Here is a 15,791-nt window from a genome sequence, read left to right as displayed (position 1 = left end):
TCGTCTTCCTCGGAATCGTCTCCAAGCACCTCATCAAATCTTGCTCATCCAACCCGCCAGGAGAAGGAAACTCATTCACTCTCCCCAGAGATTCATCCAGAATATCGAGGTCAAGATGAACGTGCGTCTTCTCAAACCTCCTCCGATCCAATAGAACCCCCAGCTCCTTGGCGAAGTCGACTTTGCTGTTCGCCTCACCCCAATGACATCCATCCCAGCCTCCGTCACTGTCTTCCTCTGCAGTTCATACGCATCTCTCGACCCGCAATACGTCACCTTATCAAGACTCAACGGTTCATGCCCCGGCACGGATCCCACTAAGTTATGGCAGCTCATCCCAGCCGCCATAGACAGCGCCATCGCATCAACGTACCCATTCTCGTTCATGGAAGGCGTGTCCAGGTCATCGTGCGTGTCTATCCACAGGACATTCAAGTCCGGGACGGAAGCGCTTAGACCGGCTGCCACGGCGGTGCTGGCGTAGCAGTTCCCCGAGAGTACGAGCGGGAAGGAGTTTGCGGCGACGGCGTGCGAGACAGCGGCTGAGGTGCGACGGAGGAGTTCAAATGTGCGACCAATTTCGCCCTCGAAATCATCCAAAGGGCCAATGTTGACGAAGTGAATGGGGGTCAGGGATTCGAGTTTGTCGGCCAGGCCGTGAGAGAGGATGCGGTGGGGCCCGGTGCCGACGCGGTGGTTGAGGATGCCGACGTGATAGGCGAGACGATGATTGTGATTGAGGTGCAGGACATTATGTACCGTTCGTTCCGAGGATGACTGGAGATTTTGATTTGAAATGCGAGACCTTTAGGTGTTCATCTTGGTTGGGGCTTAGGACTAGGTTTGTGTACCGCGTCAAGGAGTCGGTATGCTTTACCTCATGAACCAAAAGTGGTACTTCTTTCCCGTGGTCTTGTAGTCCCACTCTCCGCGCTGTGACTGCATGTTTTTTGAAAGTAGACGGAAAATAGTTCACGCGTTGCAAAGCAGTCGTTTAGATAGGCCCGTCTTGGTTGCACTTTCAGGGTGTACTACATTTTGTTCATAATTCCCGGCTAGAATCTGGTGAGTTCCAGCATTATGGAGAAGAGGTAACAGCCTTGGGCCAATGAAGATGTCTCGCCAAAGCCGCAAGCCTCTCTACATCGCGTAGACACATTGCATACTGCCAAGAGTAGTTGTTCGAAACACCTCTATGTACTATCTCGCCCAACCTTTGCCATAGCCATATTCCGGTGGATTACTTCCGCCCCGGCCACGGCACGACATGTCGTCGGCGGTGGAGAACTCTGACACCGACATCGGCCCCGTCGTGTCTCGAAGCCGTGTTCATGTTCTCCTCACATGTAGTCTCGAATTTCGTCAATAATCAAAACACCTTCTACTACCGATAAACCATATGTGCCAACCGTGACAGTTTGACACTACCGTCATCTTTGATGGCGTTTCTGCCACATCCGGAAAACGCCTACAACGAATTATTTAACACCTGTGCTCTTTTCTCCACGGGACATCCCCAAATCAGGCTGTCGGACGAGTACGTTCAAGCGTTTGGAGGATGACAGCATTGAGGCTCGACACCACGCTTTTGTGCAAACGGTGTATGATCAACTTGAATTGTCCGGAGCTGGCCCTCGTATGACAATGCAGGTATTTCGAATCATGAACTGTACTCTAGAAGGTCGAGAGGGAGCTGTTGAGTGGCATCACACGTACTATGAGAACTTTGAGAAAGATACCTGTTCTTGCGAGGACTTACTGCCTTCTGATAGAGGGGGATTAGAACCAACGTATTTACTCATAAGGGACAGACAACATCAGGCAGGCTACGTATCAAACTCGTCTACAATTCAAGCTGGGTACCCTCTTGGGTTGGCTCGACTATGGAAGTGAAAGCATTTGGAACCGTAGAATTCGGCCCCCACAGCCGTGTAGTCTCACGTTGTTTACGGTTCACTCTGAACTCAGGTAAGGTAGGTACATTGATGGGATTGTGCTACCTTCACATTTCAGAGGGAAACAGCCAGCCTTGAAACGACCCATTGCACCTTCCTTCACCTTTCCTTCTGCCCCTTCCTCCTTCCATGCCAAGAATATCAAAACAAACCCTCAGCACGTAACGTGGATATTCCTGGCCATTCACCGTTTTCCCACATTCTGTGTAGTGAACATTTTTCTTTCCTGATAATCACTCCTTTCCTCATACAAACCTCCCACAAATTCAAATTCTTCTCCTTTCTTCTCTGCACAGCTTCAATTGCAATTTTCCCACGCTATGCACCAGCTTCGACTGGAATTATCCACCATGGATGCCATCCTCTTTCTGAGGGTCTTTGGACTGCCTCTTTCATGACGACTGCACCCCCCTTGACACAGAGGCACGGCCTGTTATTTTTCTCTCAAAGAGAACTGTTCGAAAGGTTAGCTGAGCCGTCTTCCGCACATTGCCCTCAACTGTAAGCTTTGCTAACGTCGTGAAAGCAGAAAGCTTGCACAACTGGAGTGCCCTGTGGCCTCCAGCAGTTGGAGCAGACTACGCAAAGATTGACGAGGGCCACTAGTCCCGACTGCTCTATTCCACTGGACGGTTCCAATTCTTACAATAGCGATCACAATGGTCTGGGAACGATCAACGAGATACGACCAGCGGATACAATCAATGGTTTGCGTTTCACTTTCACCACTGGCGCTGCCAGAATTGGGGGTCTCAGTTCCAGTAGGTTCACTCTCCCAAGTCTACTTTGTTACACATGTTTTGCCCATTGAAGGCGAGGTAATACCCATATCTAACCAGCCCTACAGAGTCCCATCTCGAAGCTTTCCAAGCAAACGGAGCAGCTCCCACGCGACGGGACTCTCCTTTGTGCGCTCCAACCGCACAAAGAATATTGTTCGAATAATACTCTCCTCGACAGTCAAAAGTCTTCCTCTAGACTACTGAATGGTACTCGACTCAAAGCTACAGGCCATGGCCTGCGTCTCTCAGCCGGTCATCACCCTAGGGTGGCTCTCACTCACCCACTCCATCGCCCGTAACTTTGAGTTCATTCCATGTTTCGAGGACCAAGAAGCTCGAATACCCAACCTCCTCCTCCACCTACCCACTACCCAAACCAGCTCGCTTGCACTTGTGGGTGGCGGGGGAGAAGGATGTTCAGATCTCCGCAAAGAAGACCTTTCAAACAATTCGTTTTCTGCTCCAGGATCCCAGACTAGTCCGTCTTCACTCAATACCGCTCGTGAGTGTGCATCGCTAACTTGGTTATAGGAAGACTTCCTCTTCCATTTCAACCATCTGTCTAAAGGATTTGGGTGAGGTCTTACACGACTGAGAATTCGAGGGTATTTTTTCGAATGCCTGGGACTGTTCCATGACCACCTCGGAGTCTCAGTCGTGGACTACCCTCACTCAGGTCCTAGAGGCAGCGAGTGCAATATCATCGAAAGAAGCTCCATTGCTGCCGCCGCGCGCCATGCCCTCCCAATCCGACTGCCCATGCTCGAAATATTTACTGAGTAGTATCCTCTATACTCTATCCATATTGCGTGGGGACGCTGGGAGGGGCCCCCGGATTCGAAGGAATACAGGGTTTCAACAACTTGAGCTCGTCGTAATGTCTGCCATGACATTTTGGTTTCTGCTCCAAGGAGAGAAAGTGCCTCCACAAGTCCACTTCTCCTTGGAGCAGAAAATAGTTCAAAGCATGAGCGCCCCGGCTTGAAGAACTAGGGATTGGTGATCCAGAGGGGACGATTTGGAACTCGGAAAGCCGATTAGATCACCATTTACATTTTCCAAGCGCAAGTTTGCGTCGGTCTGCCCAGCCTCAAACACAACTGCCTTCAAAGACATCCTCTTGGATGTCACTCGGCCTCTGCCTCTCCAACTGTTGTTGTTGTTGTTTTTGTTGTTTGAACACAAAATGGCTACAAACATCTGTTCGAAAGACCAATCGAAGAACAATGGCTTAGCCTTGTCCTGTTTTTAGTGATCACAGGCATGACACCCGCACCAACCGCATCTTCGTATGTGGGCTGTTGGTGTCGGGAATTCCAATCACTCGGAACCCTTTATTCTGATACTACTCGGAAAGCTCTGCTCGAAGAAGTTGGCCCCGCCAGCCACGGCTGAGACCATCAGCCCATTTCTAACTCTGGGCCAGGCTTGGCCTAAGAGCATTTCTCCCTCTTGCCTCCTAACCTCTCGAGTGAGAGACTCGAGGGGCAACTATTGCCCCATTCTACACGCCGAGCGTCACGGCCTTGTCTTACACTCGGGGCCTGTGGGCTTAATTTCATGATTCTGGCGGCGAATCTCCCCCAGGCTTTGGCGGAGGAAATGGAGTTTCCGAGGTAAGAAGGTTAGTTACTCACAGCTCCCCTACTTTACCTTCCACCTTCTTGTCTCGGAAGCTTGATCCATTCCGCTCTCATTCCTCCGTTCCCTCGAAGCAATCATTGATCCCCTCCATGGTTAAGATCACCAGGGAGATTTTATCCTGAGGTCATCTCCCGTCATTGAGTCTCGTTCTAGCGACGGACAGCCAATGGGTTTTGAAGCTTCTGGACTCAGGTTTGCTCCTCTCGGTGGCCAGAATCACCACGAGAATCTCATTCCGGACCCAGCCCACATCGGATGGCGTTTTGACGACAGACAGACGTGAGAGGAAGGCTTTTGCCACCGGGCCACGACAAGAACGAGGTCGTATTCTCGTTGATCGAAAACCCCATCGAACAGTCAATTGGGGCCAGAGCTTCTGTACTCATGCTTACACACAAACACCTCTGTTCTCATTCCACCGCCCTTTCCCAGCAATCAAGAATTTGTCGGATTGGAAGTCCAATTCGACTGCAAGTCAGGGGCAGCGCATGGGGCCAACTTGACCCTCGATTAGACGTCAATTGCCCGTCCAACCTACGGTTAAAATCTACCTTTTGCATCGTTACGCAGAGTCAATCAATAGACAGCAATTGACTCTTCGTCACCCACAGAACCGGACAGTTCGCACCAACTACCCTGTGATAGGGATACCAACAATCCTCCTTCATCGGAAAACTTTATGAACTCTCAATGAGACTTGGAATTTTGGAATTGGACTTGTGGTATGGATGGAATGGTATGGGGAACGTTGCTTGAATTGATGCAGGGTGGTTAGCTACTTGACACTGCAGCTTCGGACTTTTGGAATAGCACTTTGGAAAAGCAGGTTCAAGACAATGCGCTTTGAAAACAATATCTTCATCCCAAACATAGAATCGAACTCCAATAATGGTGACGAGACAGTGAGTCTCGGAAGGTGTCTGTATCTTCATGTCCATGTTCTTTCCTAACACCATTCTGGGGGCAGCTTGTGGAAGTCAGCTTCTTGCCATTTGTTCATCACCTGTCAAATGAAAAAGTTTGCTCAGAGGTCAAATTGAAGTTAAATTGGGAAGGTGGTATCAAAACTTTTTAAAACACAGCTCTATAGCTTCCCCGACGCTCTATTTGGCGCATCTGGGATCCGAATCCGCTCCGAAATCTTTGCAAACCTCTCTCCCAAGCGCCTTGAGGTTCTCAACAACCCACAACCGCTGGTTGGAGAAAACAAAGACCTTGCCCGGAGCGAATGCAAAGTTGTTCGACGTCTCGCCCAAGTGAATCTTTCCAAGCAAGACGCCCTCAGGGTTCCAGACGTGGATTCCGTCGCCGCAGCCGCCCCAGACGTTGCCATCGGTATCAGCGTGGACACCATCAGGGAAGCCATTGTCCGCATACGCAAACACGCGCTTGTTGGCGAGCTTTTTATTGTCGACAATGTCAAAGGCGTAGATGGTGGCTGGGCCAGACAGGTTGGGGGCGGTAGTGATGGCGCCGGTGTCAGAAACGTACAGCGTCTTTCCGTCCGGTGAGAACTCGACGCCGTTGGGCTGCTGGAAGCCGTCCGCCACGACTTGGACTGTGCCCGTGGAGGGCTCGAAACGGTAAATATGCGTGGGGAGGACGGACTCAGGCCTGAACTTCTGGAAGAAGCCGTACTGGGGGTCGGTGAACCAGAGGTCTCCTGTTACCGGGTGCTGACGGACATCGTTGAGCGAGGTGAAGTTGCGGCCGTTGAAGCCGACGATGAGAGGCTGCGACTTGTTGGTGTTGGGGTCGACGGCGAGGAGCTGGGAGTTTCTCGTCAGGTCGCCCTGGTCGCACCAGACCTGCATGGGCGGCGTGGCGGATTGGTCCGCGCCGGGCGGGTAGTAGGAGCTTCCGCCGTTGGCCTCGGTGAGGCCGTCGAACTGTGTGCTTCTGATGGAGAAGTCGTTCAGGTTGAGGACGGTGATGTTGATATTGTCTGTGGGATTGTAATTTGATGAGATGTAGAGGGAGTTGTCCTTCTTGTTGTAGATACCGCCCTCGTGAAATGCCTGCCAGTCTACTTCTACAATTTTGCGGGCCGTGGCGTTGGGGCCGAGGACGTCTGCGAAGGCGGGCTGGTATGCCAGGAGGGAGATCGCCGGCGTGGGTAGGGTGGCGCCGGCGTTGATGGAGGCGAGGTAGCCCGCGCCTCCTGTCGCCAGGGCGTGGAGGTCGACGTTGATGAGAGACATGCTTGCGGCTTAGATCCAGAGGACTTCAATTTGGCTTGATGGAAGGTAGGAGGAGTTGCCGCCGCTTATACTTATACAGCCAAGGGAGTGAGGGAAGTCGCAACGGTAGAGGAAGCTCCGGCGGCGGCAGCGAGACGAGAAGCTTCTTTATGGCGCTGCTATTCTGTACCCATTTTGCGTCGGTTCGTCCGCGACAAGCCATTAGGCTTGGCGTCTATTAGTTCATAATATCCCACTCTACTGCAACAGGGACCATGAAGCTATGACGTTTTGAATCACACGTTGGTAAGGGGCCATGGTTTCTCGTCAGAGCTGCCCGTGTAACCGTTACTGGTGTTGACTAGCGTCGGCCGGTAGTTGGGCTGACACCGGGCGGATGGTAGCTGATCTTGGTAACGGACTGCGGACTATGCGGGCAGCGGAGATCATAGTAGAGCCGAACGAGTCGTGGGTACTGGGCAGTAGAGAAATGTGAGGAGGGTAGTGAAATTTGATGAAGCCAAAAATGTCTGCTCTTTGGCTTGGCACTATGGGACCATTCCCCCGCAGAGATGGGCGCATCCCTGGCTACTATCCCTGACTTGCAAGCCCAAAACACCAACGGGATGAAGTCCGGCTTCGGACGTCGTGGCCTCGGTGGATCTCCGCGAGTCGTTGCTCTGGTTCACGATGCAGCACTACGACTGTGTATGCACTGCGGACAATTACCGGGAGTTTTCCCTTCTGCTTCTTGGCTATGGAGTCTGGAGACCTTCAACCAGGGCTCTGGGTTGCGCTACTTTTTGTTCGAGAACCCTTTTGGCGTTCTTTAACTCCGGTGCTCCTAGAATAGAGCGCACAAGAGTCAGAGGTTGATGATGATGCGGAGACGCCAAAGAACGCCAAAAGAGACTAAGACAGGAACGACGATCGTCTTTAGGGGCTGGTAGGGCCGATCTTTGAATGATTGCGGAGATCATGTAACTCTAAACCCCACAAACAAGCTTATTGACAGCCACCCCTCGCGCGTACGGCATCGCACGGCATTGGGCTGCATGGTGGTTTTCTAGAAGTGGACGAGGTGAGTATTACGGAGAATGGGCTAATTGCTGGTGGTGTGGCGCATAGTCTTGGCTGCAAAATATTTTGTTTCGTTCATCCCAAGTCCCCCTGACTAGAGAAAAACTCTGTTCAACTTGACACACGACAGATTTGGGCTAGGCCACGCCATCGCAACTATCCGTACAGTTGTTAATGGTCATCCACATGGGATGCAAGACAGCGAGAGATTGGGCGCGTGCGGGCCCGGGAAAGTGGTAGGTATTGGCCGTAGACAGTTGGGTTGTTCGAAGTATGAGCTTGTTTGGTGAGATTCTTCAAGTGTATGAGGTCTTTTTTGGGACGAAAAAGGGCCGAGAGAAGACTGCCGGAGGGAGAGCGTTACATGACTCTGCTGGCGATGGTGGACCGTTTCGCCGGCCTGTGCTTGGCTTGGCGTGCCAATTTTGCCCAACCGAGTCGTTGACTCGATCTCCGAGTCGCAGCGGCGATTTGCGTGAGGACTTGATGGCCGAGGACAAAATTTTTAGTCGGCCGAGGGCTGAACAATAAGATACGGGCAAGCAGACTTGTTCACGATACAAATGTCAGCGGTAAACGAAACGTCGAAAAGTCTGAAGCCGATTTGGTCCAGGCACATTACAACTTCTTGGCCTACAGCGGAGAAAACTCCTGATCGTGAGGTGCGGCTCTGTCAGTCAAGATTCAGTCGGCAATCGGTTGTCTTGGGCCTACCCGTCTCGGCAATAGCTTGATGCATGCCAAGATGATCTTCGGCAGGAATGTACCTTGACGATTGGATCGACTCTGTCAGAACATCTGAGCCGGCTTTCCGGGTTTGAGCCATTCTAACCTCGCCACGTTAAGCCAGCTTCGTGAGCCATTGGCTAATCCGACTTCAAGCATCGTCAACAGCAGTGGGGGGCACATAGGAGTCTTTGAGACTAACATATCATCAACGCCGAATAGAAGGATAATGAAAACTAGATCCGTTATGCGGCAACCTGACCACCCTAGAAGATTGTCGATGGGGCTGAATGCATGAACATCAAACATGAGCAGGAGTAGTCTGGTTCTCGTCGAGCCTGCTACTTCTCATCTGAGAGAAGGAACAAAGTTGGCTATGAATTACGCTGTTGTATTCAAGGGTATCCTAGGCTTTCCGCACTGTGGAGCTTTTGACGACATCGATCTCGGGCCGAAGGCCACGGGCTCGGAACAATTTTGGGACATACGGATAATCTTATCTCTATGCCTCAATGAGGAACAAAGGATACATGATGGGAGTTTAGATACTTCCGGAGGCTGTGAACCATGGCTGTGGTGTTTAAGATGATTATTCGTGTGGCCCAGCAACTACCTACCTTAATTACTTTAAGGCCTCCGAGACTGGAAGGAGGTCAATCTGCAATCACTATAGATATGTCTACACAGAGAACATGGATTCAAAAACGACGGAAGGGCCACGAGAACAAGCTAAATGAACTTCCTGTTTCAATTGACTGCACGAATACATGCACTCTGTGATGCTCCGGTGGCCCTCGCCTCACTATCTAATCGACCTGTGGAATCAGCTCTGCTAAGTCCAATTTGGGCTTCTGTCGAACTGGCAGACACAACCAAGTCAACGGCACCTGCCTCTAAACGAACATGAGTAAATAATTCAGACGCGTCAGGAAAGATCCACAGATACCAGATAAGCGAGAGATCGAATTGTGGCTGGTGAAGGGCGAGGGGTGGTGGTAGTGCTTCACGTAGATGGCCATATTCGAGAAGGCACGTGATATCTGGAGAGATAAACCAACTAGAAGTGCCGGTTGAATTAGTGACTAAAGGAAAAGCAAGGCTAGCGTTCTTTGTGAGGCCATTCATAGATGGTTGTCAGCCTCACTCACGATATTCCGCCCAGTCACGTGTGCCCCTGAATAACCTCACCTCCTCACTCACTCCATGTGTATTCGATCTCACCACCAAATCACATCGTTCAGATCGCTCCTGCCTCATTATTTCTTCCTTCTTCTTGCCTGAATAGAAAGGATCGCAAAAGCTAGCCCTACCCACGGAAAATCTCTTGCCCTGCCCACCCACACTGCCTTTCGACCGCCCACCTCTTCCACTCAATCCTTTCTCACTCACCCTCACACTCCCACTTTCTTCTCTTTTACACACACACACACCGCACACTTTCTTCACAAAACCCTCCCTCCCTCACAATCACAAGCAAACAACAAAGCAATCCATCACTTCCAGCCAACAAATCATCTCCAACCAAGAATTCCAATTCTTCACTCATCTCAGTCACGATGAAGGTACGTTTGTGATTATTTCTCTGCTTCTTTCAGTGCCTCAAGCCTCAAAAACAAATCGTTTGCTCTGAAAGCTCACAATCTTTCTCCTTCTAGTCCTACATTGCCATCACTGCCGTCGGTGCCATCATTGGCGCTGCCGTCAACGGTATGCCCGTTCTGGACAACCAGGCTACTGCCAACGTCCTCGGTGCTCAGGTTCCTGCTCAGGCTGTAATTGCTGGCTTCAAGCATAACATTCGCCAGAATGTTGGCTTCAATGGCTCTCAGCCCATCATGAGCATCAGCTCCGAGGCCTCGGTCGTTCACCAGACTACCACCATGACCGACTACAAGCAGCCGATTGCCACTACGGTCAACAAGTGCACCACTTTCCCGATCAGCGAGCCCGCTCTTGGCCTCACTGGAATCATGGAGATGTGTGCTCCCATGAAGACCACTATCAACATGGACATTGGCACCAAGACCACTCTTGAGCAGGTCAACGCTCCCGTTGTCACCGCTCCTCACATCACCTCCGTTCTCTCCATGGAGATCCACGAGCGCATCTCCAGCTGGTGCGTCACCGCGACCAGAACTGATGGCTCCAAGCCCTACATCTGTACCGCCGGTCTGGATGATTACCCTCATGCCACTGGCACTGCCACCTTCATCTACACTCCCTTCTCCGGTCCTACCCCCACTACCCCCTCCTTCTTCCTCACTACCTTCAGCGAGGACCCTGCGAAGCCCTCGAGCGCTCCCGACTACACTCCCTTCGCTGCCCCTACTCGTTCTGAGCCCAGCTTCTTTCTCACTACATTGAGCGAGGATCCTGAGATGGTTGCCGCCGTTTCCACCTCGACTCCTCTTGCCACCTCGTCCACTGAGACTGTCATGATCGGCGCCCCGATCGTCACTCGTGCTTCCACGGTCGAGCCCGTCATCACTGAGACTCAGACTGTCTTTTTTACGGCCTCAGCCTAGGTCTCATGAACCTTTACACTCATGTGATCTCAACATCTTCAGAAGTTTGGGAAGGAACCTGGATCGGTGGATTTTGGGCATACTTGTGGAGGATTCATTTTCATTCATGGGAACACTTGGGGTTCAAGCTGGACTGGGTTTGGGAACAGGCATCAAGGAGGATTCAGGTCTATGGGTCATTCTTTCTTCATTGTTATTAAGCTACGACGAGTATCAGGTTTTCGTTCGTCGTTGGCAGCTACAGGCTGCTCGTTAATATCAACAGCAAAGGCTGCGTACCCGGTGTGATAAAGAATACACTGGCATTGCAAACAAACATCTTGCTCCTTCTCTTTGTGACTTTGTGTGACCTGTGATGTCTTTCTCTCTGAGTTATCTTGTTCACCTCCCCACCCACACCGCCTTCGAAGCTCCATTGTGATGGAGTCCTTGAGGGAAGTCACGATGATTCCTTTGGTCCTAGTAGTCTTTGCAGATAATGATGAATGCCATGGACTAGTCGTTAAAATTCTCTTTCGTCATTCTTGATTTGGTGCTTCACGAACTAGCTATTTGGCCGGTCATGTGCCCCATTCCAGCAGACCTCGTTATTTCTTTAATTTTCTCTTGGCTTCAAATCTCTTAGAGTCTTCAAAGTTGACGAAGTGTTCAGTACCTGCCTCAACAGCTCCGGGTAGTCCCATCCCAGTGCCTCAGCTGCCAAAAGCGTCAGACTCGCCTGATCATCTCGCCCAGGTCGTCCAGGGCCGGTCATGTTCTTCATTGATGGCTTTGTTAGAAATCTTGCTAATGACATCCATGATGGCAGAAGACAAGCTTACCGGCTTCATGTTTGCATCGAATAGAGCAAAGTCGGATCCAGAAGTCTCAGAAAAACGTCGCACATCGATGCGAATCGGGGCAGCGACGCCCAATACCCTCGCTGCTGCCTCACACTCCCTCGCGATCCGTCCATACGCAGGGTCCCCCTCCTCCTTTGCTGTTATCACCCTCGAGTTGGCAGTGACCGCTACCACTCCATTATAGGGCGCAATCCCATCTTGGTGATTGAAGCGTGTGACGATGGGCAAGGACCAGTAGTCTTTTTTCTCACCATTCGGCGGCATCACGGTGATGGTGGCTTCTTCACCAGAGAGGTATTCTTCCAACATGATGCTTGGCGACTCTTGAAAAAGGACTTTGGTGTGAGCGGTGAGATCCTCGAGTGTTTGGCAGACTCGAACGCCGTGGCTTCCCCGTCCGCGTATGGGTTTTGCGACGATCGGAAACGGCAGTCTGAGCTGCTCAATCTTTGTTTCCACTGCTGGGTCGGAATGAATTGTCCAGGACCGAGGCATCGTAAAGCCACCGATTTTGCGGAGCAGATCATTCACATATTCCTTGTCATCGTACTTTTCAACAACAACAGGCCCATGCCCGACAACTTTGAGTGTATCTTGGACACTTCCAAGGGATGCAGAAGTCTGGATCGGGTGAGATGCGAAAAGGATTGTGTTGGCCCAGAGATGAGTCGCTCCTTTCTTGACAGCGTCTAGAATCCCCTCCTCGGTATCCGGAAAGCACCACTCGGTATCTTTCTCTGGCGAGGGCATCGAGATTGGAGTGATCGCGCTGACAGACTTGCTGGCTTGGAGGTTAAAGGCGATGTCGGCTCCTGAGTCGCGGTATCCTGAGACCTGTTAGTTGAAATTGGGGCAGACGTGTCTACGAGATAGGACTGACCGCCGGGCTTCATCGGCTTGCGCACCCCATTGACGACAGGGGGATCTATGGCTTGGTAGAGCACAGCGACCCTTTTTGAGTTCATCCTACATGAGTTTATCGATGAGTTCCTACGTGAGGTGACCGCAAACAGCCCGCAAGAGTGGACGCCGAGGGTGCGGGGTAAATGAGTCGCAATTCTTGACGCAAACTTAACTCTCAAGGACCTGCCAATGGCTTTCATCATTCAAAGTACTGAGTCGCCGCTCCTTACGTTGGAGTTGATGTGATGAAGTTAATGTGAAATGGGGTTGGGGCTCTTGCCAGTATTAGGTGTCGATGATGTGAAGTTGTAGACGGAGTAGTCCGTCGGAGTAGTCCGTCCGTATTATTTCCGCCCGGAAATCGGCATTCCTAGAACGGGGCGGCGCCGTAGAACCGCCGTTGAAGATCGCCTTATGTATTACTGGCCGAACATGTCCCATAGACTAGGGAAGAGCTCATCTATATCAGGCACACTTGTTGACACATACTCTTGAAGCTCGGGCATATCTACTGGCTGCTCGGAGAATTCTGCGCTGGATGTGGACGTGGCAAGCTTCTCAATGACCTCAGAGTACTGCGCAATGCATAAGTCACCAACGTCCCAGGCTTTTTGGCGATGAACCTGCAGTGAATTAATGAGGTCGCGTGCCAGCTTCAGCGACATGCTTTGCGCCAGTCCGCTGACGGTATTCTCGGTCTCTAAAGCGCAGCGAAGGAGGAACTTGGTGGTGGACGTGAACGCGAAGGTGAGAAGTGGGAGCCAGTAGTCTCCAAGCTGGGGATCTTTGAGCTCTTGAACCAGAAGCACAATCTCCTCAGCGGCCCGTCGTACTTCAAGATAGCAGCGCATGGGGATCGAGGATGTGTGGTCGGCGTTGGCTGCCTTCTCGGCGTCTAGTTCCCACTTCCGGAGCAAAAGTCTGATGTAGAGATACGCGAGACGTAGGTTCGCTGAGCCTGGTATGTCAAGACTCTCGCCTCCACGGATAATTCTTCGCCGTATGTTATTATCGAGTGAGTCCTCCCACTGTGTCAGCAAGACTTCTAGATCCCAAGGGCCGGCGGTAGAGGTCTTCTCAAGATCGTAGATGCGCTCTAGGTAACTGTCGAGAAAGCGGGCCAGAGCGACAAATGCCAAGTATACAGACGTTGCTTCGTAGTCGACAGGATTTGGTGCCGGACCGCATAGTTGCTCTACTGTGGGAATGGAAACGTCGTGCTGGCCGCTCCTGAGCTGCGGCGGGGTGCCGTACGCCAGACTCGACCTGTGTAAAGCATCAGCCCCGAAGCATTAGTCTGACCCGTTTGAGTTTGCACATACCACTTATCATACACAAAGATGGCCCACCAGATCTTTGTTCGCAGGAGCTTCTCGGCTTCTGGTATATCCCAATCGGAAGAGTCTCGGTTCAGGCCGAGCGAGTGAGCTAGAGAGATAGCGGAGCCAAGCTGAAGGCCGTTCCCGATGATCGAAGTCAATGGCCGACCGGAGATATTCAGAAGGATGGCTAGCAAAGTCGAGATGCCTGGTGACAGATGTATCTCCGAGTAAAGGGCATCATTGGCCTGGTTCCAAATGAACCTAGTGTCGGGGCGGTGTTGGGTGACGAGTTCGGGGGACTGTGCCCAGTAGGTCATTGTATGCGCGTAAAGCGAGGCCAACAAGGCTGGCGAGATGTGTCTCCTATCCTCTGTAAACCGTTTCTCAAAGGACTGTCTATCTAACAAGGGGAAACAACGGTTGGGCTTTTCAAAGAAGCTAGGAGCGCAAGTCAGGCCATGATACGCATCAGTATAAGCTGAATAAGCTGAACTCGACTTACAGATCGATAACACCGGATAGCATTGGCTCAAGAAGTTTCTCAATCATCTGACACTTCAAGAATGCTGGGTTCCGGTCGTCAGGAAGACCGATAGGCTGCTTTCTCACTGTGGTAAAGACAACGGGTTTCCTTGTGCCGCCTCCGTGCTCTTGCCGTGGGCTCGTTACCGATATCCTACTCCGATTCAAAACAGACGAATCATTGGACAGGTAGGTTGACAAGACTTGGGTATCCTCAATGTCTGCTGGTCCCACAATATGTGCCTCATCTTCTCCGCCATCGCCAATGGGTTCCGAGTACCGCTTGTTCTGGGGTGAGAATATGGGAGGATGGCCTTCTGAGGACTTTGACACTCGCCGGTCTGCCTCGGCCAACGGGAGCTGATTCGTCTGGTCGTCGTACTGGAGCTCCGAGGGGAACGTCTGAGCCGGAGGCTGTGGTGGCGGAGACGGGCGGTGGCCCAGGTCCTTGGATCTGCTGGCTTGGGCGTTTCTCCAAGCAGACTTCGGCCGCGGCGAGGCTCCACCGGGAGCCGGTGGGAACTCGCATTGTGTTCCGTGAGCTCGGCAAGTCAGGCATGTTCCTCCATTCTTGTCGACGTTACACCGGGACTTGCGCTTCCGACAGGCCAGGCAGGCCGGGCGAAGGTGAGAGCGGTAAGGGCGCTCCGAGGGCAAGGAGCTGCTGTCAGTCTCAGACGCCATGTTTCTGATGTTTGCGTTTTTTCTCTCTTACGATATTGAGGCAAAGTAAACTACATGATCCGCCGACTTGGCCGTGGCTATTGACGTTATTCATCCTTATCTCGAGGGATTTGTCGTGTAAATGGTCGTTTCCCGCGGTGAACTCGGAGGTTTCCCGAGGAGATGTTCAATCTTATCTAATCGATAAACAATGAGATAACGATAACATCATCTCGTATCGATAACACACCTCGTCAAATCGGGCAGTGACCTTGTAATGCCTTCAGGCCACAACTCTTTCCTGCGTGTAATTGAGGCATCAACCTCTCTTTCACCACTCCAACAGCTAACCTCACCGTTCACCATGTTCTTCCGCATACACATGCAACAAGTGATTCCGCTTCGTCGATTTCCCTTAGCCAAAGAGTCGCCAGAAAGCAGACCCGTCACTTCGAAAGACGAGCAAAGGAGCGACACTGCACCTAAATCAGCAGCTCTGCCGCCTTCGAAGGCGTTGAGAAAGAAGAGAGCAAAGCTGTGATGGACCAATTGAGCGGACCGGCGCGCTCTCATGCCTCCCCGCGCGCTTGGAAACATCTCGATCTCGATGCCTCAGCATATTCTCATTCATCAAGGAATGCGACTAC

At 51.7% G+C, this 15,791-nt stretch overlaps 4 protein-coding genes across 4 annotated transcripts; 1 reads left to right on the top strand and 3 right to left on the bottom strand.

Moving 5' to 3' along the window:
* Window positions 1-5,484: 5,484 nt before the first annotated feature.
* N0V96_009073 (uncharacterized protein) lies at window positions 5,485-6,582 on the bottom strand (the record flags this gene model as incomplete). Its single annotated transcript, XM_053189011.2, has 1 exon — window positions 5,485-6,582. One exon carries the CDS (start codon window positions 6,580-6,582, stop codon window positions 5,485-5,487), a length of 1,098 nt encoding a protein of 365 aa, XP_053053777.2.
* A 3,341-nt stretch (window positions 6,583-9,923) lies between these two features.
* On the top strand, window positions 9,924-10,892 carry N0V96_009072 (uncharacterized protein; the record flags this gene model as incomplete). The annotated part of the gene is made up of 2 exons (XM_053189010.2): window positions 9,924-9,929; window positions 10,023-10,892. 2 exons carry the CDS (start codon window positions 9,924-9,926, stop codon window positions 10,890-10,892), a joined length of 876 nt encoding a protein of 291 aa, XP_053053776.2.
* A 2,164-nt stretch (window positions 10,893-13,056) lies between these two features.
* N0V96_009071 (uncharacterized protein) lies at window positions 13,057-14,276 on the bottom strand (the record flags this gene model as incomplete). The annotated part of the gene is made up of 2 exons (XM_065758533.1): window positions 13,057-13,903; window positions 13,972-14,276. The coding sequence occupies 2 exons, from the start codon at window positions 14,274-14,276 to the stop codon at window positions 13,057-13,059; spliced, it is 1,152 nt and encodes a 383-aa protein (XP_065612926.1).
* Window positions 14,277-14,457: 181 nt separating this feature from the next.
* N0V96_009070 (uncharacterized protein) lies at window positions 14,458-15,165 on the bottom strand (the record flags this gene model as incomplete). Its single annotated transcript, XM_065758532.1, has 1 exon — window positions 14,458-15,165. The coding sequence occupies one exon, from the start codon at window positions 15,163-15,165 to the stop codon at window positions 14,458-14,460; it is 708 nt and encodes a 235-aa protein (XP_065612925.1).
* Between the last annotated feature and the right edge of the window lie 626 nt (window positions 15,166-15,791).

Source organism: Colletotrichum fioriniae (genome assembly GCF_027942845.1).
Source record: "Colletotrichum fioriniae strain IMI 355084 chromosome Unknown scaffold_11, whole genome shotgun sequence".
In the NCBI taxonomy this organism is placed as follows: domain Eukaryota; kingdom Fungi; phylum Ascomycota; class Sordariomycetes; order Glomerellales; family Glomerellaceae; genus Colletotrichum; species Colletotrichum fioriniae.
The sequence above is the reverse complement of the archived record's forward strand: the minus strand, read 5'-3'. Positions and strand labels throughout refer to the sequence as shown.